General features: G+C 37.2%; 1 protein-coding gene across 3 annotated transcripts in view; it reads left to right on the forward strand.

Annotated features, from left to right (window-relative positions):
• Positions 1 to 25,627, forward strand: part of iars1 (isoleucyl-tRNA synthetase 1) — a 206,698-nt gene that overhangs the window by 179,416 nt on the left and 1,655 nt on the right. For 2 of the 3 annotated variants that reach the window (XM_072582128.1, XM_072582129.1), the window contains exon 33: positions 14,970 to 15,122. In XM_072582128.1, the coding sequence (XP_072438229.1) occupies positions 14,970 to 15,122 (153 nt within the window). Of the gene's footprint in view, positions 1 to 14,969; positions 15,123 to 18,431; positions 19,210 to 25,627 lie in introns of those variants that run through there. The other variant, XM_072582130.1, reaches the window with a different exon arrangement.

Consider the following 25,627-nt stretch of genomic DNA (forward strand, 5'->3'; position numbering starts at 1 on the left):
CATGGCTATGGGCCATGTGCTGGAAAATGGGACTAGAGTATATAGATGCTTGATGACTGGAGCAAACATGATGGACCTCTTTCTGTGCTGTATGACTCTGACTGTACATTGGAGTATGGGCATGACAGTTTGAAAGAGTGGTCATTAAAGGAACCTTCAGGAAGGATATGGGGAAGTTTTGTAAAGATGCAGAAAATATTCATGAGATTGGTTCCAAGGTTAAGGAATTAAATTGGAGAATTAAGACTGAATTCCTTAGAAAAGAAGGCTGAGAGGAGATTTTATAAAGGTATCTAAAATCATGAGAGGTTGAGACAGAATAGAAAGGGAGAAGCTGTTCCCATTGATGAAACAATAGAGAATGAGATGGCATAAAGTGATTAGAAACAGGAGTGAAAGTGATAGAGGAAAGATGTTTTAACGCTGTATGTGTTTAAGGTCTGGAATGCAGTACCTGATAGTGTGATGGATGCAGGGTGAGCAGAAATACTCAGAAGCATTAATCATCAAACAGCCAATGCAAACATGATGAACCAAATAGCTGCTCCTGCACTGTGACAATTCTGAGATTCTGTAAAAGACATACCTCACTTGTTATAAGTTTGAAAATTTACTTGCATCTGCGTAACATCATTTGACTCCACATTAGCTCATCTACTGGAACCCTCATCCATGCCTTTGTTTTCTCTAAACTTCCCTATTCCAGACCATCATCCCATCATTAACCTTCAAAAACTCAAACTTATCCAAACCTCTACTGCTTTTATCCTAACTCACTCAGAGTCCCATTCACTTGTCATCCCTGTCCCTGATGATCAAACTGGCTCATGCTTAAAGATTATTCACTTTTGAAATTTTCATCATTTTTAAATCTCCCCATGATCTTGCCCCTCCCTATAATCTTCTCTAACCCTAAGTCCCTCTTAGATATCTGCATTTCTCCAATTATGGCTTCCTGTACATCCCCCACTTTAATCCACTGATGACTGCGCCATTAGCTTTCCAGCCTCAACATTCTGGAAGCTGTTCTAACTTCTCTGCTTATCTCCTCTTAAGATGCTCCAACCTGTTTTTCTAAACTTTTGATCATATCTTTTAATGTCCTTTGATGTGGCTTGACATCAAATTTTGTTTGATATTTCTGTGAAGGAGCTTGGATCATTTTAACTTTTCGAAAGTACTGTACAAATGTAGTTTGTTACAATTTTGGAAACTTAGCAAAGTATAAGTAAGGCTAATGTGGTATATATAATTTCTGTGGATTTGTACAAAGCCTTCAGTTGGCTGTGACATAATAGATTTGTGATTACGGTCAGAACATTTGGAGTTAATGGACTAGAATGAGTAGCAAGCTGTCTGCAAAACTGGAAACTGAGAGTAGTTAAAAGATATTTATTTAGATTGCCAAATGTTGGAATGTGGTATTTCAGAAGAAGGAATGCAGGAATCATTGTTGTTTATGACTTACATAAATTATTTGGATTTGGAATTGGAAGTATAATTTCAAAGTTGCAGGTGACATTGAATTAGAGAATCCATTTAGTGGAGGAGTACTGTGACAAACTGCAAGATATTTGGCAAATGAACTTCAGATAAGTATGGCATACATTTCATGTAAGAATAAACGTCCAGAATCGGGGGTCTAAACCCAATGGACAAATAATAGGATTAGAATGTACACAGCTTTTAAAAAATAACAACGTAGGTTGTAAAGACCAATGAATTTTTAAAAAGTGATCTCTGGAGCTTATTTGTTTTTAAAAAAAGTGAAATTGAAAGGCCAAAAAATTATGTTGATTGCATATATAGAATTTTGGTTTTATCACAGAGTCTCCGACAGTTGATCACATCAGCCATTGACATTCTCTTGCCAAGCCCGTCTCTGACAGTTGATCTCACTACCCACCTGCGATTCCACACTATGCACGTGTGATCACATGACTACTGTTTCCAGAAGCTGTATGGCTAGAGAAAATGCATGCTCTTTCCAGGCTTTACTAGCTTGTTGCATCGTGTTTCAGGTTGGTACAGATGGACTATGATTGCCAGGTGAAGTAAGCTTTGTGGTGACAATGCGCAAACAAATGAAAGCAAATATACTAGAAACTGATATGCAAAGCCAGTATATTTCAGTACTCCAAATATAGAGGGCTACTTCGCCCATCATGTCCATCTGGATTTCTGCAAGAGAGTCTTCCATTCCTCTGCCTATTCTCTGTAGATCTGCACTTTTTGTCCTTCAGCTGCTAATCCAATAGGTCTATTCAGAACAAAGAAAAATTATGGAAATGTTGCTGCACTCCGCATCTTGTGTCTCCATATGATAGATAATAGTGGAGGTTGTGGCCTAGTGGTATTATTGCTGGATTGTTAACCCAGAGATCCAGCTTCAAACCGTGCTGCAACGGATTAAAATTCCACCAAAAATAATGTGGAATTAAGAATCTCATGATGACCATGAATCAATTTATCGCTTGTTGGAAAAACCCATTTGGTCCTCTGGTCTGCCCTAGCCAGCAATGCCCTCATCCTATGCCTGAATTAAAAAAAACAAAAGAAATCAGTGGGACGGTGGTAATATCCTAATCTCTGGACTGTGTAGGCCTGGGTTCAAGTCCCACCTGCTCTAGAGGTGTGGGATAGCATCTCTGAACAAGTTAAGTAAGAAAGAAAAAAAGATAAGGCAATACAGTCCAGGCCAGGAGGTCTGAATCAAGTTGTACTTGTTTGCAGGGGTGAGTAGCAAAGTTTAAACAGGTTGATTAGAAAATAGAATAAAGCAGGTGCAGAAGGGTCTGTGGCACAGTGGTACTTTCCTTACCTTTGGGCTTTTGAGGCCTGGGTTCAAGTCACATCTGCTTCAGAGGTGTGTAATCGCAAAACTGAACAGGCTGAATTAAAAAAACGAGTAGACATACGGTTCTTGTGACACATTGGTAGAGATATGGACTATGTTCCAGTTCCACCTATTCTAGAGCATCTTTAAGCAGTTTGATTAGAAAATCTCAATAAAGCAGACACGATTCAAAAAGGCAGACCCAGGGATGGATCTGCAACATTGTCTGTCCCTGGCTGGGACTTGCATTGTATGCCATGAGTAGTAGCTCTATTTTGGTGTTCAACAATAAACAATGTTCCTTTCTAGTCAGGTTGTCTGAATTATTACAGAAAAGATTGAGCAGGCTGATACTATATTTTTCAAGTTGAAAAGTAAAATCTGAGTATGACCTAATTGGAAGTTTCAAGATTATGAAGGATGAATAATTTCTCCGGCTGCTGTAAGTGAATGCATGTGTAGTATCTGCTGTGTTATATCATGCATTTTTCGAAATCAAGTGCAAACTTTAGGAATAATCTATTGATGCTCAGTAACACTTGCTGGAAGAGTAATTTATTCATAGTTTTTAGGAAAAATAAGTAGGTTAAGAAAATATCTAAGAATGCCTGGAGGAATATGTACAGTATGATGGAGTCCCTAATGGAGTTCTAGATATAGATGCAGTTGCTAATGAAGGGCTGTTGTTTCACATTAAATGTCTGTGGGAAGAGAATAATGTATGGATCTAAGCTAAATTCTGTTACTTTGAAATGATATATAATTCTGAGATGAGGTTTGTCGTTGAAGTGCCATCAAGAGTTCTGATTTTGTGTCATATACTCAGCTTTGTTTGTGGACTTGGTACAATAATTAGTCTAGATTTTGATTTGTGCAACCACTATACAGGGCTGAATCTTATGTTTCTTAGCTATGGCCAAGTTGCATGAGTGTTCTCATCCAAATCACTGACATACATAACGAACAGTAATGGGCCCAGCACTGACCCCTCAAGCACTCTACTAGTCATAGGTCTCCAGTCCAACAAGCATCCTTCTACTAATAACCTCTACTTCTTACCATCAAGCCAAATGTGTATCCAATCTTCCAGCTCCCTCTGGATTCTGTGCAATTTAACCTTCCAGAGCAGCCTACCACATAGAACCTTATCAAAGGCCTTACTGAAATCCATATAGACTACGTCTACCGCCCTGCCCTCATCAACTTTCCTGGTCACTTCATCAAAGAATTCTATCAAAGTTGTGAGGCATGATCAAGCCTTACCTTTCCAAATGCATGGATATCTTATTTCTCAGAATCTTCTCAAGTAACTTGCCTATCACAGATGTTAGGCTTACTGATCCATAGCTCCTAGATTTTTCTTTGCAGCTCTTCTTGAATAAAAACATGAGCCTGAATGTGGATGGATTAAGGGGAAATGCCTCTTGTTATCCAGTTGCAGCATGTCTCATGATATGGGAAAGTGTGTTCAGATCTCAGCTGCAAAATATACTAGATAATGACTGTTCTGTTCCCAATTTAGCTACATTTCACAGAGAGAGGCAGGCCTTACTTTTGGTAGCATGTTGCTCACCTTCACAGGAAGGGGAAGATGGAGGCTACAGCTGATGGCAAGGAATGCCAATCTCTCAGATGTCCAGTGAGTGGCGAATTGTTCTGGGAACAGCATATGGTAGAATGGGTGGAAATCAAATGAGACAGACATCCTAGAAGCAGGTTGATGCAACAAGTTTAGTAAGATTCAAGAGAATTCATTGTGCAAGGCGTGATTAGTGAGTTTGCAGATGACACTAAAATAGGGGTATCATGTATTGTGAGAAGGACTATTAGAAATTGCAGTAGGACCTTGTTCAGCTGGGGATGTAGGCTGAGAAATGGCAAATGGAGTTTAATATCAATAAATGATGTCTTGCATTTTGGAAAGTCAATTCAAAATAAGAGTTTCATGGTGAATGATAGGGCCTTAAGGAGTATAGTGGAATCAGAAGGACCTGGGAATTCAGGTGCATGCTTCTCTGAAAGTGGAGTCGCAGTTGACAGGACATTGAAGAAGGCTTTTGGAACACTGGCCTTCTTCAGTCAGGGCATTGGGTATTAAAGTTGGGAAATTATGTTGCAGTTGTACAGGATGTTGGTGAGGCCACACTTGGAGTATTGTGTTCAGTTTTGGTCACCTTGCTATCGGAAGGATGTTATTAGACTAGAAAGAGTGCAGAAGAAATTTACAAGTACATTGGTAGGACTCACGGTCTGAGTTATAGGGAGAGGTTGGACAAGCTAGGACCTTTTTCTTCAGATCATGAGAAGCATGGATAACATGAATGGACTCAGCCTTTTTCCCAGGGTTGGGAATCAAGGACTAGTGGGCATTAGTTTAAGGTTAGAAGAGAAAGAATAACAGGGAACCTGAGTGGCAAATTTTTTACACAGAGGGTGGTACATATGTGAAATGCAACTCTTCTTGAATAAAAACATGAGCCTGAATGTGGATGGATTAAGGGGAAATGCCTCTTGTTATCCAGTTGCAGCATGTCTCATGATATGGGAAAGTGTGTTCAGATCTCAGCTGCGAAATATACTAGATAATGACTGTTCTGTTCATTGTGCTTTGTGGCGAAAACCCTCCCAACTGAAGACACCGGATTCTCCTCCTGATGCACACCTTAAAGGACTGACTGCTGCTTACTCTCTGGGCCGTAATCAGACAGTTCCCCTAACTTTGAGCATCCTAAGCAGATGCCTAACTGTGGTGCAGACCCTGGATTGTATATGGACTGTATCCATGACTGCTATTTCCAGGACTCCCTGACTGAGAGTGGCCCCCTCTTGACTGGATCAATATCTGTCATGGCCATTTGGTGTGTTTGCAGTTGGCACCTGCTGTAAGTGTTAAATTGACATCTGTCTACTGTTCATCACGATATCCCCACCTCTAAACAGATCACTATTGACAAACAGGCTGCCTGTCAATGCATATAAAGTCTCCATGCAACGGCCTGTCTGTGCTCTTAGCTGGTGTGCCTCATGATGCAAGTCTATGCTTCATTTGCAACCTACCATGAATTGGAGGGGTGTTACGATGACTGTGGTGGGTGGTAGGTGCCATTGTCTGTGGATGTCAGTACATACAGCTAGTGCTCATAAATCATTCCCTGGGACACAACTTGATTGGAGGTAAAGATTGATCAGAGAAACAGGTGAACTAAATCAGTCAAGTACACACTCTGATTTCCACGTTGAGTTTTCCCAACATCTAGTTTGGATGGCGATCTTTTTAAGATAAAAAGCTGAATATTAAGCTGAGGCAAGTAAGGCATTTAACAAGCAATAATCCCCATATTTGGTAATTTGCCACTGCCTAGCAAGAAATGTGTCACACTGCTCATGAAAAACATAAAGCATGGAACCAGTTGCTCCCACCGACAAGAGGGGCATAGCTGAACATCCTGGCTGATTCTTCTACAAATTGCTGAGACTCATGTGAGATTCCACCCACTGTTCTTGTGAAACAACCTCTTATTTAAGAAGTTAAAACATTTCCCATTGTCTATTCTTGAGATAAGCTTCTTTGGCAAAACTTCTGCAGTAGTCAATGGCAACCCCTCGCCCAATACTTTTGATCAGAGGTGGGACTTAATCTGTTAGCCATCAGATAACTAACCCACTACTATCCTAACCACCTCTGACTCAGTCACCATGAAAAGCTAGGTAGGGGTTGGTACTGAAATCAAGAACTCACCTGTTTTATTGGAAAATTGATCTCTATTACACAGCCCATGCAAAAGTACAATTGGCATGGCAGTCAGGTGAAATTTGGCAGGTTATTTCTTTTGATGGTGGGGTTAGAGAGGAAGTGGCTATCAAGTGGTAACCATGTGAACATACCATGGTCTCTTATGTTTACAGAGCTCTGTTAGCTTTAGATTAGACCTGGATAATGACTGAACCAAGTAAAGATTCCAGAATCAGTCTGGGCAGATAACTCCACTGTTTCCATGAGCATAATCCTGCTCAGAATGAATTTATTAGTGGAGGCCTCAGTAGACTACTTGCCTACCATATGGTTTGGGTGTCATATCGGACGGAGACTTTAGAATGAGAAGAGAAAATTGAAAACTAGCTGAAAGAAACAAGATCTGTCCACTGTAATTTTATAAAATAAGACTTGTTATAGTGAGATGGATCCTCAAATTAAAATTTTTCAACAGCAAGTAGAAAGATGTGGGTGTGTTGGGAACATGGAGCTGCTCTGTTTTAGGATAAAATATTTCTATACATGTGCTTTCACTTAAATTTTAATAAGATCAAGGCTCTTGGGAATTGGTTATTTAACTTGGAGATAGTGCTGATATTTTCCATTTAGTTTTCATTTGTGTCTATGATAGTTCTATTGTGCAAAAGAAAGTGAGTTCATAGAATCATTTGATAGAAATCCCAGAATAATGACACAGATGGAGATTATTTGGTTGATCAAGGCTGTACTGACTCTCTCCAGGAGCAGTTTAGGTAGTCCCACTTCACCAGGCTTTCCCCTCAGCCCTACATTTTTTTTTCTCTCTTTATGGATCCATTTATCTTTCACACTTCATGATTATGCATGTCTCCTCCAAACTGACTGGCAGTATATTATATACCCTAGTATAAAAGAATGTTTTCTCCTCATGCCACCTTTAATTCCTTTGCCAACTAACTGAAACTTATGTCCAAATAAAAGCACAATATTGCTGGAAATCTGAAATAAAGACAGAAGGCTGGAGAAACGCAGGTCTGACAGTTCTGAAGGAGGGTCTTGTTAAACTCGAAACGTGAACTCTGTTTCTCTCTCCACAGACTCTGCTAGACTTGTTAATGTTCTCTGGTTCTTCATCTTTCTGCCAACAGGAATAACTTACTCTTTATCTACTTTGTTTAGACTCCTCATAATTTTGAATACGTTTAACAAATCTCCTCTCTCTCTTCTCTTGAAAGGAGGTCAACCTAGAATTCTGCAATTTATCCACATAATCAAAGTCCTTTGTCCCTGGAATCATTCTTGTAAATCCTTCCTGTAATTTGTTTCTGTAAGGTTATCCATTTAAAGATTTGTCATATGAAGTTTTACAGAACAGTGCAACAAGTGACCCTTTGTAATATTTTTCATTATGTTGAAATGATTTATTATGTGGCATAAACCTTAAAGTGCATTATATGAATTGATTTTAAAATGTTCCTTTGCATTCAAAATGAATTGGATGTGAAACAGCTGAATGGACTGTTTATAGTGTGTGTGATGATTTAAATTAAAAGAAAGTACTTTATCACATTACTGAATTTGCAAACCAAAAGACTGTGTTATTCAAGCTGAATTTCTTTGCATCATTCTGAATTTGCAGCATCAGGCAAATACAATTGGCATCAACAGTCAGTTGTCTTAGTGTCATAACAATATTTAAGCAAAGTACCGTTCAAAGTCTGTGAGAAGATTTGTAGCTCAGGTGCTCGATGTTGTGGTTCTGTTCGCTGAGCTGGGAATTTGTGTTGCAGACGTTTCGTCCCCAGTCTAGGTGACATCCTCAGTGCTTGGGAACCTCCTGTGAAGCGCTTCTGTGATGTTTCCTCCGACATTTATAGTGGTTTGAATCTGCCGCTTCTGGTTGTCAGTTCCAGCTGTCCGCTGCACTGGTCGGTATATTGGGTCCAGGTCGATGTGCAACATGAATTCGACTGGGACAACACTACTATTATAGGACAAGCCAAACAGAGAACAGCCAGGGAATTCCTAGAGGCATGGCACTCATCCACAGATTCAATCAATAAGCACATCAACCTGGACCCAATATACTGACCACTGCAACGGACAGCTGGAACTGACAACCGGAAGCGGCAGATTCAAACCACTATAAATGCCGGAGGAAACATCAAAGAAGCGCTTCACAGGAGGCTCCCAAGCACTGAGGATGTCACCGAGACAGGGGACGAAACGTCTGCAACATAAATTCCCAGCTCGGCATACAGAACCACAACAAAGTACCGTTCACTTATAAACAAAGAACCATTCACTTATAAACAAAGCATGTTTTAATTTCAGCTATTGAATTTGCTGTTTTGTATTTGCTGCACAGAGATTAGATATTGTATTATGTCACATCCAGATAGCAATTCTTAATGACTGATTCTGCCATGAATTTTAAGGTGCAGTCCAATCCTGTATCCTTTATTCAACATTATATACAGCACGTTTGTTTTCCATGGATAATTGGCTAACAAAACGAGAAATGGCAACCTGAAATAAAAATGTGGGAGAAACTCAGCAGGTCTTGCAGAATCATAGAGGAACAATGTCATCGTTTCAAGTCCAGTGTGACTCTTATTTGAAACAGACAGGTAATCCTGCCTGATAGGAACCAGGGCTAAATCTATCACGTCTGTTGAATTCCTAGGTGAGATTGGCATCTATTACGTCTTTCAAGGAAACTATAATTTTGTGTGAATAAAGTTACATTTCATTTATTAGACCTTAGCTTGCAGCGAATATCTGTGCTCCATATTCATACAATGCCTGCTGATGTGCAGTTAAATTTTCAAGTAAATATTCTGTCTAATTTCATGTAAGTTTTCATAATTTTATTTATTTTTATTCATTCATACGTGTGATGTAGCTTGGCCAGCATATATTGCTAAACCCTACTTTATAGAGAATTTAGTTTTAGTTTTATTAATTGCAAAGTGAAAGTGGTGTGAGGTGGAATACACAATTTCATCATTATGAGAAAGAAATTTGAATTCAGTTCCTTTGGTACACTTTGCATGGCAAAAGTGTCTACTTGCCATCGAATCAGCACTTTTTAAATAACATGAAAATATTGTTCCACTTTACATTGATATTTGTGTGAGTCCACTTGAGTACAAGACAAAAAGTTGAAATTCAACCTTAACTTTTGGTTGTAATCTTCCCCGCCACTCAAATTGTTGGGTTTAAGTATAGCAATGATTGATATTTGGTAATGAATTGACAGGCATGAATGGAAATGAACAGTTTTGATGGTGTAAACCATGAGAAAAAAATCCAAGATGTTTGAGTGTTAGGACATCTGATCAATTGAAATTGTTTCATGAACTGACTTCCTAAAATATTTCAACAGTAATAAACTTGCAATTTTAAATTTTTTGGATCCAGAACTTCATGTAGGAATCATGGAGATCAAGAATTTGGACACAGTGATCAGCATTCCTGATTTGAATCCTATGCAGTTTCCTAAATGTCTTGTGTGCATGCATTCCTGCTTAAAAGTTTTGCAATGAGTGTTCTTGACTTTAGAATTGAACTCATAGTACCTGATCACATAGTCTGCTTCCCTTTTGTATAGTCTTTGGTAAAAACACCTATGTTGCTGAAAACATTAGGCTACAGTATATCTATATCTGGAGCTCTGACAATTAGTAATTAGAACAGTCGTTTGAGCTTCTTCGTAATTAATGTATTCGGGAATAAGCTGGAGAATGTTTTTTGCATACTGGAACAGTTCTCAAATATTCAGTACTTAAAATACTGTGATGTTGAAAACTTAAATTTAGTGGGCGGCACAGTGGTTAGCACTGCTGCCTCACAGCGCCTGAGACCCGGGTTCAATTCCTGCCTCAGGCGTCTGACTGTGTGGAGTTTGCACGTTCTCCCCATGTCTGCATAGGTTTCCTCCGGGTGCTCCGGTTTCCTCCCACAGTCCAAAGATGTGCAGATCAGATGAATTGGCCATGCTAAATTGCCTGTAGTGTTAGGTAAGGGGTAAATGTAGGGGTATGGGTGGGTTGCGCTTCGGCGGGTCGGTGTGGACTTGTTGGGCCGAAGAGCCTGTTTCCACACTGTAATGTAATGTAATCTAATCTAATCTAAATAAAAACAAAATGCCAGAGAAACTTGGTAGCTCTGATAGCATTTGTGAGAGAGTAAGACAGAGTTAACATTTGAAACTTGAAACATTTACTGCTCTGTTCTTTCCAAAGAAGTTGCCAGACCTGAATTTCTCCAGCTTTTAATTTCTAGATCTCAAGTATTCTTTTCCCAATGAGAGACTAATCTGTAGATCCACCTGCCCAGACTACTGAACTGCTGTAGATCACAGAATAGTAGTCAGGTCCCATGCTGCAAATTATCTTAAATCATGTCACAGTATTCTTTACATCGTCTGTTGCAGTTTAATAAGCTAATCATAAATTATTGTTTAAGTTTTCATTTCTGGACATCTTAATGTATGTATATATTTTTAAAACAGGGACCTGGAAATTAGTATAGACTTCATTTGAATTCCATTTTATTGATTACTTTCAAAGGTTCTGATTTCATTTGTGCCACTTAATGAGATCATTGGTTTGTAACTCGCCAGATGATGCCTGTCAGCCATTCAATCTATTAGTGGTTAACTGTATGCTACTTTATTGTTGGGGTGGGGTAAGGAGGAGTTGTGACAGAGAGTTACTGATATTTATACCAGAATGTTGCCACTCTTCATAATCTTTTGTGAGAGACCTGTTTCTTTCATTTTGCTCTGGCCAACTTTTGTAAGCTAGCATGAAATAAATAAGTAAATAAATCATGTTATTAATCCTAGATCACCTGTTTAAACAGTTTGTATTGTTATCATTGAAAATATATGATGCAGAAATTGACTTAAGAGTAACCTTCTGTTCTGGAAACTATGGAATGTCTCACCTTTATGCTAGATGCTATAGCATTCACTTGTTTAACGTACAGTTCGTGTGGCCATCATCATTCTGGCAGTGTTGAAGTGTACAACATATTTGGACAATTGCTCACCATTCCCAAATATGCCATATTTTAAAGCCATTGTGACTATGAAACAGTCTTTGTTTTGGTGTTGAATGCCTTTATACAGTTTGGAGTATATACTGATTGTCAACGTGAACTTGCTGTAGTCTATATCTTATTGGGGTCCTTTGTGTTACACTACCCAAAAGGTGATCTCTTATACCAACTTTTCCATAGGCCAGTGCAATAGTATAATTCAGACTATTTGGCCCATTAAGCCATACTCCACCATTCAGCAATACCTTGGCTAAGCTAGTTGTAACTAAGCTGGTAACCTTCCTGCTTGCTTGTCCTTCATAACCAATTATTCTCTTGACAATCAAAAACCTGTCAAACTTAATTTTAAATATTTTCAACATCTCAGTCTCTACTAATCTCTGGGATAGAGAATTGCCAAGTTTAATGACTTTTTGAAAGAAGCAATGTCTCTTCATAACTGTCTTGAAAAGTATCCTCTTTGTTTTCAAACTGTCTGAGTTCTAGATCCTCCCATGAGGAAAACATATTCGCAGGATTTTCCCTGTCAGACCACCTCAGAATATTGTGTATTTCAATAAGCTTAACTCCCATTTTTCTAAACTCTGATGGTTAAAGGCCTAATTTTCTCTAACTTTGTTCATAAGACAACCCCTTAATTGCAGGAATCAGTTTAGTGAGCTTTCTCTGAACTGTTCCTATGTAAGGAGACCTGATGGTCCTACCAGTGTGATCTCACCTACTCCCTTTGCAGGTGTAGCAAGACGTTCCTACTTTGTTGTGGTTCTGTTCGCCGAGCTGGGAATTTGTCTTGCAAACGTTTCGTCCCCTGTGTAGGTGACATCCTAGGTGCTTGGGAGCCTCCTGTGAAGCGCTTCAGTGATGTTTCCTCCGGCATTTATAGTGGCCTGTCTCTACCGCTTCCGGTTGTCAGTTCCAGCTGTCCGCTGTAGTGGTCGGTATATTGGGTCCAGGTCGGTGTGTTTGTTGATAGAGTTTGTGGATGAGTGCCACTAGGAATTCCCTGGCTGTTCTCTGTTTGGCTTGCCTTATAATGGTAGCTTGTTCCAGTTGAAACGTTTGCAAGACAAATTCCCAGCTCGGCGAACAGAACCACAACAACGAGCACCCGAGCTACAAATCTTCTCCCAAACTTTGAATTTCCTACTTTTGTCTCCTACTCCTATGTCATGCTACATTACTGTCTTTTGCACATGGTTCACATTTTTAATTTTAATAGGACTGAAGTTGAGAGGAGTTACAGATTTTGACAGTTAAATCACATTCCTATGAGGTATATATCATGTAGCTTTCCTGAATTAACTGAGTGGAACTAAACTCTGATGCCAGTATCTGGTTTCCATAACTGACTTTTAATTTTTCAAACACTGTATGTTGTTAGGTCCTTTTTAAATACTGTTATAATGAAGCAGAGATCACTTAACTGTGGAAACCTTACCAAAGGATGCTTTGCTAATTGCCTTTACAGAGAAATTATAAGTCTATGTTAGATAACAAAGCATTTGCCTTCAATGTAAACATCATCATATATTTTCAGTCTATTAATGGTGAATGAAATTAAAAGCAAGAGGACTGTATTAAATATAAAATGTTAAATGTATTGCACTCCCAAAGAGCCTGATTTAAATCAGAATCTGTTTGGGGTTTTGAAACATATGATTGGTATCAATCAATTCCTTGTTTGTAAAATAATTCATTACTCTTTCCCCCGAGAGGTAATGTATTATAGAGCATTATCAGCAATTCTGTTATGGAAGTTTCAAGTATTGAAATAACTTTCATCTCTAACATGTTACGTGGGTTGACAAATCGCTTCTTTAATTTGAGTCAGATCCAGTAAAATAATTTGTTTATGAAAGCACTTGAACTGTTCCTAAAACAAAAAGACTGTGAGAAAAATGTAGTCTTTTGTTTGACCTGCTAGCATTGTTATCTCTCGACGTATTCTGTCTCCTTTTCAACTTCTTTGATCTGGGTTTGGTCACATTTGTACCCCCAAAAAAAAGGTATTTGTCAGAACTCACTGGACTTGAAACATGACCTCTGTGTTTCTCTCCACAGATGCTGCCAGACCTGCTGGATTTTTTCTAGCATTTACTATTTTTGATCCAGAAAGTAAAGGCCCAATTTAGTCAGCCTCCTATTACTGGACAAAACTGTCAGTCTAGGAATCAGTGTAGTGGACTTTTGCCTCCCATCCAACTTTATCATTTTATACAAAATGGAGACCAAAACTCTGCTCAGCACTCTACATGTGGTCTTACCAAAGCCTTGTACAATTTTAACATCAACTATTTTTTTCCCATGTGCTCCAGTCCCCTTGTAATAAAGTAATAAAATGTGGCAGTTGCCTTCCTGATCACTCACCCTACCTGCATGCTAGGTTTGAGTTCCATGTGGGATGCAAACAAGTCTGTCTGAACATTAACATTTAGATGTTTCATGAATTTCAAATATTCTGCTATTCTGTTCTTACTACAGAAATGAATAACTTCACACTGCCCCATATTGTGTTCCATCTGCCACCTCTCTGCCCACTCACTTACTCTGTTTATAATGTCTTTTCAGCCTCTTTCTGTGTTCCTCACAGCTTAATTTCATACCTAACTTTATATTGTTAGCAAAATTAAATGCATCACTCTCTCTGTTGATTCAAGTTATAAATATAGATTGCAAATAGCTGGGACCCAGCACTGATTCTTGTGGTATTCTACTAGTTACAGCCTACTTAGTTGACAATGTCCCTTTGTCATTACTCTTTGCTTTTTGTCTCTTAACCTTCCCGCAAGCCATGCCACTATATTGCCCCAACTCCGTGAATCTTGTCATTGCATATTAATATATCACGTTTTTGAATGCCTTTTGTAACTTCAAGTAAACTGCATTCATTGGGTTCCTTTTATTTACCCTCCTGGTTACATCCTCAAAAAAGTCCAACAACTTTGTCATCCAAATTTTCCTTTCATAAAGCCAATCTTATCATCCTATGATTTTCTAAGTATATTTTTAATGTCTAAAGTCAGAATTTCAATTCTCTTTCCAAAACAATCAAATTATTCTGTGGTCCAAGTTGTGGATGATCTGCTTCACTGGATACCTGAACTAAAAATGCAAATTAATAGATGAAAATTTGCATTATAAATAAAGCAGGATCAATTTAGACACAATACAACATGCGGTCCTACTGATTTGTTGGGTTTAAGGTTGTTTTATGCCGGTCTGTCTTTATGAGATGTATGAGTTATAATTTAGCAACTACAAAAAATAGCTCCAGACTGAAAATTGCTGGTGTCCTCACTCACTTTACTTGCATGACCTGTTCTTGTATTATAGAATGCCTCAATGGCACAGTTGGAGCTCTTTTACTGGAAAACCCAGCTGGTCAGAATGGGCTGACGTATGCTGATCTTTATCATGAGGCAGCCAAAGTATTTGGCCTCAGAAGCAAGAAACTAAGATTGTGCCTAGGTGATACCAAAGCAGAAGGTATGTCTTGTTGATGATATAAGCACTGGCTAGGAGAGCTAAGTAGCAACTTAATTTTGAGATTTCAGTGCTCTAGAAGTGTAGAGACCTTTAAATTGTGACAATTGGTTTTGGCCATGTATATCTCAAATTTAGTATCTACAGCTCCAGTTCTCCTTTTGAATATACCTCTGGTGTGTGTTCCAAATATACATTCTTCTCCCTTTCTCATGAAGGACCGTTTTTGGGTTTGTGATGCGTGTTGAGTATTGGAAGATTAAATTCGAGTGCATTAAATGTTTTACCACGTTTTCTTTTGTATGTGTTGCATACTTCCACCTCTGCTAGCTGTTTGCTTTGGTAACCTTTCTTTAGATACTATAAGTAACTATCAATGGTACTTGCATGCTGAGTTCTTGTGGTGCTCTCATTTGTAAATCAACCCTACAACACTGAACTTAGAGTTGTATTGGGGACTTTAACTTTTTTTCTTTAATGACATTTGTCACTTGAGTTTAACCACAGCACCAGTATTCCATACAAAAATTGCTCAAGGCAATGAAGGTGATTTTAAAACAAGTTGTTTATTTCTGTGGCAGTAACAGAGGAAAAAAAGATATTCTTGCACAATCGTTTATATGCTCCATAATCTGTTTGTTTCCTCAATGGATCAGTTCTTAAATATAATCATGAAGACTATTTTTATTAATTACATACTCAATTATAAAAATAAGTCTCTGTGCACTTTGACTATTTTAAACTTGCTATTGTATTTGTTCGCAACTACTGTTTGCGTGATCTTATTAAGGACAAGAATGTGAAAGGTCAAAGTGAGCTTATTTCATATAAATCAAAGTAAAGGAAATTCTGGAATGCAGATTTTATCCAAATATTGTGCAACTTAGTTATGATGTGTCATTTCAAATATTCCTAAATAATTCAGTATCCACAATAATTAACATTTTCTGAAGCTAGCCACAAAAATGCAGAAAGTTTTAGCTTTTGATGTTGACTTCAGTTTCAAACCTAAGTGGTTTGCAACAAAAATATAAGTAATCCTTTGGCTCCTGTACAGACTGTGAGAAAGAGAAAATGTAATGCAAATTCCGATACATTTTTTAATGGAAGAAAAGTGATTAGATATTTCTAGAATACCACTTCCCATGTGGTGTCAAAGTAGCACTCTCAAAAATTCTAATTTAGTTTGCAATTTTCGAACTAATTTAATTTGCAGTGGTCCCAGTATGTAAATACTTAAAATGATTTGAACAACAGAATACCAAGCTAGTGACCAAGAGTACAGTTATTCAAATTCAGCATGTGCTGCAATATTATTTAGAAGTCAGTAAAGAAGAAAGAATGTTCAGTGCCATTACTCTTAACTTTTCCCAAATAATAGAGGCTTTTGTTACATTGCTGCACATCGTTTTTAAGTGTGTTCAATGTATGTTTAATATTATTTTGATACATTGTTATAATATAATTTAAGCAAAATGTCATTTCAACTGAAATGTTTACTAATTTACATGTATTAACTAATTACCAGCGCCATAAGTCCATTACTGTGTCTATTATGATGTCTGGTTACTAACTGTACTAACATTGATGCTCTGACTTCCACAAATGGAATAACTTTTGATCCACTGATGCTGAAGAAAAGCATGAAATTTAACTGTTTCTGTGCTAATTTGGTCAGTTAAGAAGTGGAATAACTGTAGAATGGAAACCTATTTTCTCCTGTGTCCCAATAATCCTGTCGAAGGCTTACAGCTTCTAACTGGAGCTTCATCTTATCCCTGTTTAACATTCTAGTTCCCTTACACAGCCACCATGATTGTTATTGTTCATGAACTATCTCAGCTAATAAATGATATATGCTTCAGGGCTTAGCACTGGCATTTTCACACCTTTTGAAAATGTCAAAAAATTAAACTAAATTTGATTCTTACTTAATACTCCCTCAGTGGCTTCAAAAATAACTTAATGCACAAAATGTCTTAAGAATACACTAAATACTTCTTTGAACGTTGCTATGTCTAAAGTGCCATGTGTATATTATTAGCTTAAAAATGCATTTTTGAATTTTATTTCTACTTTTATTCCATTTGAGCAGCATGTGCTCATTCTGAATTAATATTTGACCTGTGTTGCAAGATGAATTTTCAAGTGCAGTGTAGGTAGGCCAATAAAATGGGCTGCTGCATCTGTGCTACCGTTTTTAACTTTAAAATGGGTCATGGTCTATTGTAGGATCCTCAGGAGGATAGACACAATTTAGAGAAGAATAAAATTTGGTATGAAAAGATTTTGTCTCTTGGATTAATTTTGTTCCATTTGGCTTGTAAGCAGTTTTTTTATTAAGTATTGAGCAGTGAAGACCATAATCTAGTGCAATGACAACACAAGTCAGGATGAGAAGTGGTAATGTATCATACAGTCGCTTGTGAAATTTTATTTCAAAGTAATTTGAAAAATAGAGAGCAATTGGAAGAAGACATGAAATATCCTTCAATCTCTTACAAAATACAATAATGCCCAAAATTTGATCGGTCAAACATATGGTGCAAAATGAATATCTATTTTGGCTCTTCCTTTATCAAAATATTGAAGGGGTGCAAAAGATTTGACATATTTTGCACAACAGTGTTGGTTTCCAAGACAAAGCTAATTGATCTGGAAGGACTGAAGTTCACCAAAAGTTATAAGTAAGCCCACTAATGTAAGGCTACCCTTTTCATACATTTCTATAAAGTCTGTTTTTATTTGAAGAGTCCTCTTGCAAGATTCCTAAAACGCTTTGTTTTTAGAAGATTTGAATACATTTCAACAATGGTTGAATTGATACTGAACATTTACCATGGAATCAAGCTTACTTCTTAAGGTGCCTCTGTTTGGTTAATTTTGCTGTGCCTTTGCTCCTAAATAAATAAACAAATGCACATTTACAAGTTTACTGCGTATGCATATGGTCATTGTACATGAATCAAACTACAAATTTTGTTGCATTACATTGGATGGAATTAATTTGACAAACCATTGTCACATCTGTGCATTTTGACTTTGAGATTGTGTAGTCCAGTTTCAAACTTTTCAGTATTCCATATTGGATTGAGGGAAGTTAGTAAATCACTAATATTTGGGAAGGTTATTTGGAATAGAGTCTTAAGCTTTAGGCTTTATATATATCCTATTCAATTTTAGTTCAGATGTTAGATTGTTTCCATGAGCAGCAGTTGTGTCATTCTTGTAATCTTGGGGAAAAAAGTGTGAATTTGTAATTTTTTACATACAATAATAGTGTTTTTTTAAAATGTTACTATCTTTTTTCAGAAATTACAGATGACTCTTCAATGAAAATGTTGAATATGAAGACTATTTATATTCATGTTTTGCCGACAACAGCTGAGGCCTAAGATCTGTACAGATATTTAGTCCTTATGAATGCTGCGTTATGACCATGTTGTACTGCTAATGGATTATCCATACCTGGATTTAATTTAGAAAATTTGAAAATGTTGTTTGACTGTACACTTGACACATTACTGAAGAAGATTAAATGCTATTTCATAAAATTACACTTTATGTGATGTCATACATATATTGATTAATTTTCCTCTTGAACCTCGGCAAGAGTAATCTACAGTTGGACATTATAATAACATCGGTGCAAAGGAGACTACAGGTGGGAGAGCACAGGTGCTAAGTCAGTTTGTTCTTTCTTATGCGTATCTGATCACCTCTGTGTTGTTGTGCTGAGCAAGAGGCCAGGCATTTCCCCATTGAGGGAGGGGAATTCATTTTAAGGTTGATATTGATACTTTTTATAGCTTCATCAGCATAACATTAATAGAGACGTGGAAGTCATCCTCTGCTTCAGGTGCTTTGTGGGAGTCATTGGCACAAAGGATACTAATCGAGAGACTGAAACATTCATCATCACAAAAATAAATAGTTGGGTAGATAACAAGGTACATCACGAACAAGAATAAAGAATAAATCTGAAGCAGCAAAGTTCCCACAATCTTGTTAATCTTTTCTAAAATCCTCAGTTTGTATGCTGGTTGTACCACAAAATTATGGAAAAGAATAAAAGTTATTTTTTCCTAAATCTTTGTGGTAGTAGGTCAGATCTTTACAGCATCTGAGTGAAAAATTGCCTTCTAACATTTTAGATTGAACTACCATGCTGTTTGGAATTTTTCTTCCAAAACAATTAAGTGTTGGTTCTTTGTCCCCTTTTTTCTGGGCACTATGTCTAACAGTTAAACTGAGATTGTAGGTTTTTAAATGATGCCACCAGGTTTTGTGGCATCTTGCAGAGAAAAAGTTACCATGATGTTCACTGTATCTTAATCATCCAAAAGATAATATGGTTCAGACCTCATGGGCTGTTGAAGAATGCTTTTTGGATACAATATTTGCATGCAGATCAGTGAGTAGATTTGTGAATGCATGTGAATCAAATTACATATTTTGCTGCATTACATTGGATGAAATTGGTTTGACAAACCATTGTGAAATTTGGTGCATTCTGATTTTGAGATTATGTAGTCCATTTCAAACATTTCAACTTTGGTTTGGGGGTAGAAAGTAAACCACTGATTTTGGGAAGGTTTATTTGGAACGGAGTCTTTAGGCTTTGGGTTTCATGTATGTTCTATTCAATTTTAGTTTTAGTCAGATTGTTTTTATGATCAACAATTAAGCAGACACAACATAAGACCCAACTTTGAGAATAAAATTCTGCTTAGTAAATGTGGTGTGAAAAGCAAATACATTGGACACTTATTCAATGTAATTGTCAAATAAGCAGTTTCGCTCTCATCATATGCTTGAACTACATTATTTGGACAGACTCTCTATTTTTATTCACATTGTGTTAACTCCATTATACATCCTTTGTCCCATGAATTTTAACATCATATTTGTGGTAACCTATCACTAATATTTTCACAATGGTATATTGGAGGAATTAACATGTTGCTTGTAATTTAATTTCAGTAACTTTAAAAAGGCCGCTGCAGAAAATGCCTTCTTGAAACTATGCAATGCAATTCCCCACAAATGGGCAAAAAAGGTTTGGATAACTAGCAACTTACAGCTGCTATAGTACATTTTGGAAACTCTTGATTTCTTATATAGTTATACATGTACCTAGGAATTGTATTTTCAAAGTGTTAGGCCTTCCTCTTGCTTCTGTACTAATTGCATTAATCCTAAAGATTGATTGGGAATGCAAATTATTTTGGGCTCATATTCAGTTGTAAAATTCAGGTTGAGGTTGTTCGTTTCTCAATGCGTGAACTAACTTTAAATAAATATAACAATGTAATGTAGTGCACTTTGTTTTTTTATTATTGGAGCTTCTTAATCAATGCTTTTTGTAACCAGTAGCTAAACTGATTTGTAGTCCAACTGGTGTGGTTAGTGTCGAAAACATCTACCCCTCAACCATATGATACACCATTTTTTAAAAACATATACTGAGAAAAAGGGCTTCATCAAAGCCACAATGAACAACAAGATTGGTTGAAATAAAAAGATATGGATATTAGGAAGGATGATAGTACTTAAAATTGATAATTGATCTTGTCTGGATGGGATACATCCTAAATTACTGAGAAAAGCAAGTGTAGAAATTGCAGAACTGCTCGTCACAGTCTTCAAAATGTCCTTGGAAACAGGGGTATTGCCAAATAACTGGAGAATTGCAAATGTTACACCCTTGTTTAGAAGAAAGAAGAATTGCAAATGTATGATTACAGATAAACCAGTTTAATGTCAGTTGTCTGGATGCAAGAAACATCTAGAAAGGATAATCCCGGGATAAAATTTAGCGCCACTTGGTAGACTGTCATGAATTAATAATGGAAAACCAGCAGGGATTTTTTTGAAGATACGTCATATTTACCTAACTTAATTGAGTTCTTCAGAGAAGTACCAAAGGGTCAGTATTAACAGTGCATTGCATATGTATATTAGCTTTAACAAAGTGTTGATAACATACCATATGTTAGGCTTATTGGCAAAATTGAAGCCCATGGGATAAAAATGGCAGTGGCCGTTTCAATACAACATTGGCTAAGGGATAGAAAACAGATTTGTGGTGAATGGCTGTTTTCAGACTGGTGGAAGGCATAATGTGGATTTCCCCAAAGTTCACTGGAACCACTACTGTTTTGTTTTGGATATGTGTTAATGACATGAACTTTAGGTTACGGGGTGCACTTTGGAAATTTGCCAACATGAAACCCGGAAGTATAGTCAACACTGAGGGACTAACAGACTCAAATGTGGGACATATACAGGCTGATGAAATGGATTATCACATGGCAGAGAAAATTCAATGTAAAAAAAATACCTTTTGTAAAAAGGAGAGAGAGAAAGAGACGATATATACTAAATGGTGACTTTGGAAGGTTCAAGAAAAGTGTATATCAATTTTTGGAGGTGCTGAGGATTATCCTAGCTTGTTACATTGAAGTGAAAATCAAAGGTGATATTTTGTTTGTCTCTCGACTGATAGAAGGTTTGATTTTTTTTCCAAATGTTAAACCTCGGGTTTCAGTTTTAAGATTTTTTTTCTGTCTTGTTCCAGCTATAGTTAAGTGCCAGTTGCCATTTATTTATTGGTTGATGATCTGATTTATTTAATGGGTTGGACAGCTGAAACAAATATTGCAGAGCAACTGAAATCAGCAGTGTAACTTGATGTGTCAGAAACATCAATAACAATCAGTCAAACAAAACATGATCTGGGAGTTACAAGATACAGAGAAAATGCTTCCACTCACAGGGAAGACAAATTAGAAATTATCAAATTAAGGTAGTTACCAATAAATACAATAAGGAATTCAGAAGAAACTTCTTTACCCACAGTCGTAAGAAAGTGGAATTTGCTCCAGTAATGAGTGATTGGATCAAATAGTATATATCCATTTCAGCATGTGCTTGACAATCATATGATGCAGAAGGAAGTAGAGAGTTATGATAAATTTAGTTGAGGAAGGATGAAAGGACATTCCAGTGAAACATAAATGTTGGTTAGTTGTGCCAATGTCCTGTGTTTATGTCACATGCCCAATGTAATTATTAATAGAGAAGGAAAGAAATCTTTGCAACTAAAAGTAGAGAATTTATAACATACTTAAATTCATTAAACTGTTTACATTCAATAATCAAATGATAAATCAACATTTTCATTAGTTGTAGTTAAATCATTTCTGCTTTCTTAGCAATCACTCACTTTGTATTTCCTGAGAATCTGCAAGTCACAGTCTCTGTTGCTTCCTTATTCAACAGGGTTAAAAATCTCACAACACCAGGTTGTAGTCCAACAGATTTAATTGGAAGCTTCAAGCCTCAAGCTTGCATTGCTTTTTAATGCAGAGGAATCTTGTCAAAGTGGGGAGCACTGAAAATCCAAGTGGCAGACATGGACCACACTATTTTCAATGTCATACCAGCACCAATATTTTAGCAGTCTACACAGCAAACCACTGCATTGTCTTTGAGCAAATGACTGTGCATGCAAGTCAAAAAGGAGCAATCACTAGTGTGCACCAAGAAGCACTACAGACTTTCAGGGGCTGCCTCCATAACCAGTCAAACAGATCATCTGATTATACTACCGAGGTTAGCCATGGTTATTCAGGCACTTGATCCAACCAGAGTCTGCAGCTCCATGTCTTTGAGTCACAACCAGTCTGAGGATTGTAGCTAGGTCAGTTGGGGTGCTGTGGAATCATAAATCCAGCAGTTAGCTGTTGTCAATGTGAATGGGTGAGGACTGTCAATTCCAGAATTTAGGGCTTTGCATAGATACCGGCTTCTACATGGGGAGAGTGTTGAGCCAACAAAGGTAAATGAATTTCTTAATACATTGATGCTGGTAAATTTGGGAGAATTGATAGTTACATAATGGTTCAAGGAGAAGAAGAGATGGTGATAATTGAAACGGCAACAGGGACAACAACACAAGAGAACATGAAGGATGGGTGGAAGTCTGTATGTTGCAGGTGGAAGCTGCAGCTGTTATTAATTTGGAATGTTGCCTTATTGGATCAAAAGTTAACTGCATAATTGCACAAAATGGCTGACACTACATGCAGTTTGATGGAATAAGTTACAATATTTTTACTTCAGCGACAGCACATAAATCAATTTTGGGGATTGGGTGGGGAGAGAATAAATCCATGGGAGGACTCCGGCAATGGTTATTTTCAAATAAATTGCAATATTCCTAATATCAGTTTTAAACTTTGCACAGTAATTTAAATTTATGATTCCCCATGGAGGTCTCATGTTTCAAAAAAAGAAAGTATGAACATCCAGCCAATAGCAAGAGATATGCAAGAATTTTTCATTTTTGAGACTTACTATAATAAGCAAGCCAGGAACAATAATAACAACCATTATTTAGGGTTTAGACAATCTGTGTTTTGAACTACTGATTCTTAATTTTAAATCATTTATTTAAATATGACTGAAACTGGCATTCCAGTTCTCCTCGAACCAGTTATAAGTAATTCGTAGCTCCTGAGAGTTTGCTTGCAAATTTATCCTTTCCCAGCCTGGTAATTGGCAACCCCAGAATTTTATTTCATCGTGTGAGATTTTCATGGTGATTCTCTCTCTAGTGCAAGCTAGGCGAATCTTCCAGTATTATCTCAAATTCTCGTTAAGTTAATCTTTCCAATCTGAAGGCAAAATCCCAACTGCATTCCTGTGCATTGGACCATTTAAGGCTTCAGCCTCCACCTTTTCCTTGTCTCCAGTATCCACTGCAAACACAGAGCGCTGACATTGCCTCCAAGTGTGAACACCTTTTGCCTTTCTTCCAGCAAACAACACAGGTCTCCCCATAATCTGGAACACACTCAAAACCAGATCACATGTTGGGTAGATGGAAGACATGTCACATGATCCTCTTCATTTTCTTCGAAATTAAAAAACTGTTCCAAAACACAACAATCTTGGTTTTTTTTTGCATATTTATTCACCAAAAAAAGGTTCTAGATGGTTTAGAACTCTGTAATCAAAGCTCATATTCAGTGTGCTGTGCTGCATGAATGTGGAGACTGAATGGTCCAGTGTCCTTTAAATAATGTTAACACTTAGCACAAATAATGCCTGTGCAATTTTGTGAGGTTCAAAATAACCCCTATTATCATTGCTATAAAATTTGCAAATTTTATTCTTTCAATAAGTCATCAAATCAGAATTCTAATGTTCTGCAATTGTCAGATTGCCATGGAGCGAGAAGCATATAGTAACAATGTGAACAAGTTGTACATTAACTGGCTTAGTTTTCAACAATAAGTAGGATTATTAATTCTCATGCTGCAGCAGTGGTCTGCAAGTATTTTGGTATAGGAACCCATTTCAAATGGATGATAAATTACCAAACCCCATAACATAAACTCTGTGAATTTACTTTTCTGAATGAAAACTTCATCATTGGCTCCTATGTTAAAGGGACTTGCATGAAATCCAATTCAAATTCTGATATATTGAACATTGATGTGATTAGTGATGTCGAAAACTTTTACCTTGCCTTCACCTGAAAGGTTATCTTCCAGGTTCAACAAAAATTCCTGTAAAATATTTCACGACATCGTATGCTATGCTCTTTAGGATGTGACATTGGTTTCATGGTTTATTTTCAGAATACTAGCACTTTTTAATATATAATCTCTCACTATCCATTCACTTAGATGTAGGTTATTGCATGATGTTTCCTTTTTATCCCTCAGCTTTTGCTATGCAGAAACCTGACCATGCAGGAAAGTCTTGACACATTGATCCATAACATTCCTGGTGTTAGGACATTCCCAGAAACTGGAGCATAATTTAGACTTTGTCCAAACACACCCAGTACCGTAGTCAGTCAAAACAATTAGGTTTGATTATAATTCCACACTTAAGAACAAGTTGGATGTGGTAGTTCTTTCTAGCTCTCCCTAGGCTCCAGCCGTGAAAACCTATGCCTGTTTCTTTGCAATTGGTTTTGAAATCTATTCCTGGACATTTTGTCACATGATTTGCCCCATGCTCCAGCAAATGGTTAATCATGTCCATCCTTCCGACACCAACCTGAGACAAAAAGACTGATTACTCAATTGTATGATGCTTGATAGTCAAGTGAGCAACCATTTTTACCCATTTTAAACATTTTAACATCTTTTATTAAAATTTACAAAAAAAACTTGTTTTAATTTCCCTGTGATTTTTTTTTTTGTTTTCCCCTGGATTGAACACAAGCAGTGTCACAGAGGTTGATGTCCAATGTCCAGGTCAAGCCTGGAGGAATGGCAATGACACTATAGCTTTTTGTCTCCCAGACCTCACAATGATACACCTTCATTTGGTGTTCTAGCTCTAGGCTGTGCTGCTTAAGGGAATGAAGGAAAGCAGAATAGTGACCACCAATGAATGCGATTATATCAATGGGTCCTATTCACATTATTTGCTTGAACCCTTTTAAACCATTTATAGAATTTCTGTCTTAGATTATCCCAATAAAA

The sequence above is a fragment of the Chiloscyllium punctatum genome, chromosome 12, assembly GCF_047496795.1.
Source record: "Chiloscyllium punctatum isolate Juve2018m chromosome 12, sChiPun1.3, whole genome shotgun sequence".
In the NCBI taxonomy this organism is placed as follows: Eukaryota; Metazoa; Chordata; class Chondrichthyes; order Orectolobiformes; family Hemiscylliidae; genus Chiloscyllium; species Chiloscyllium punctatum.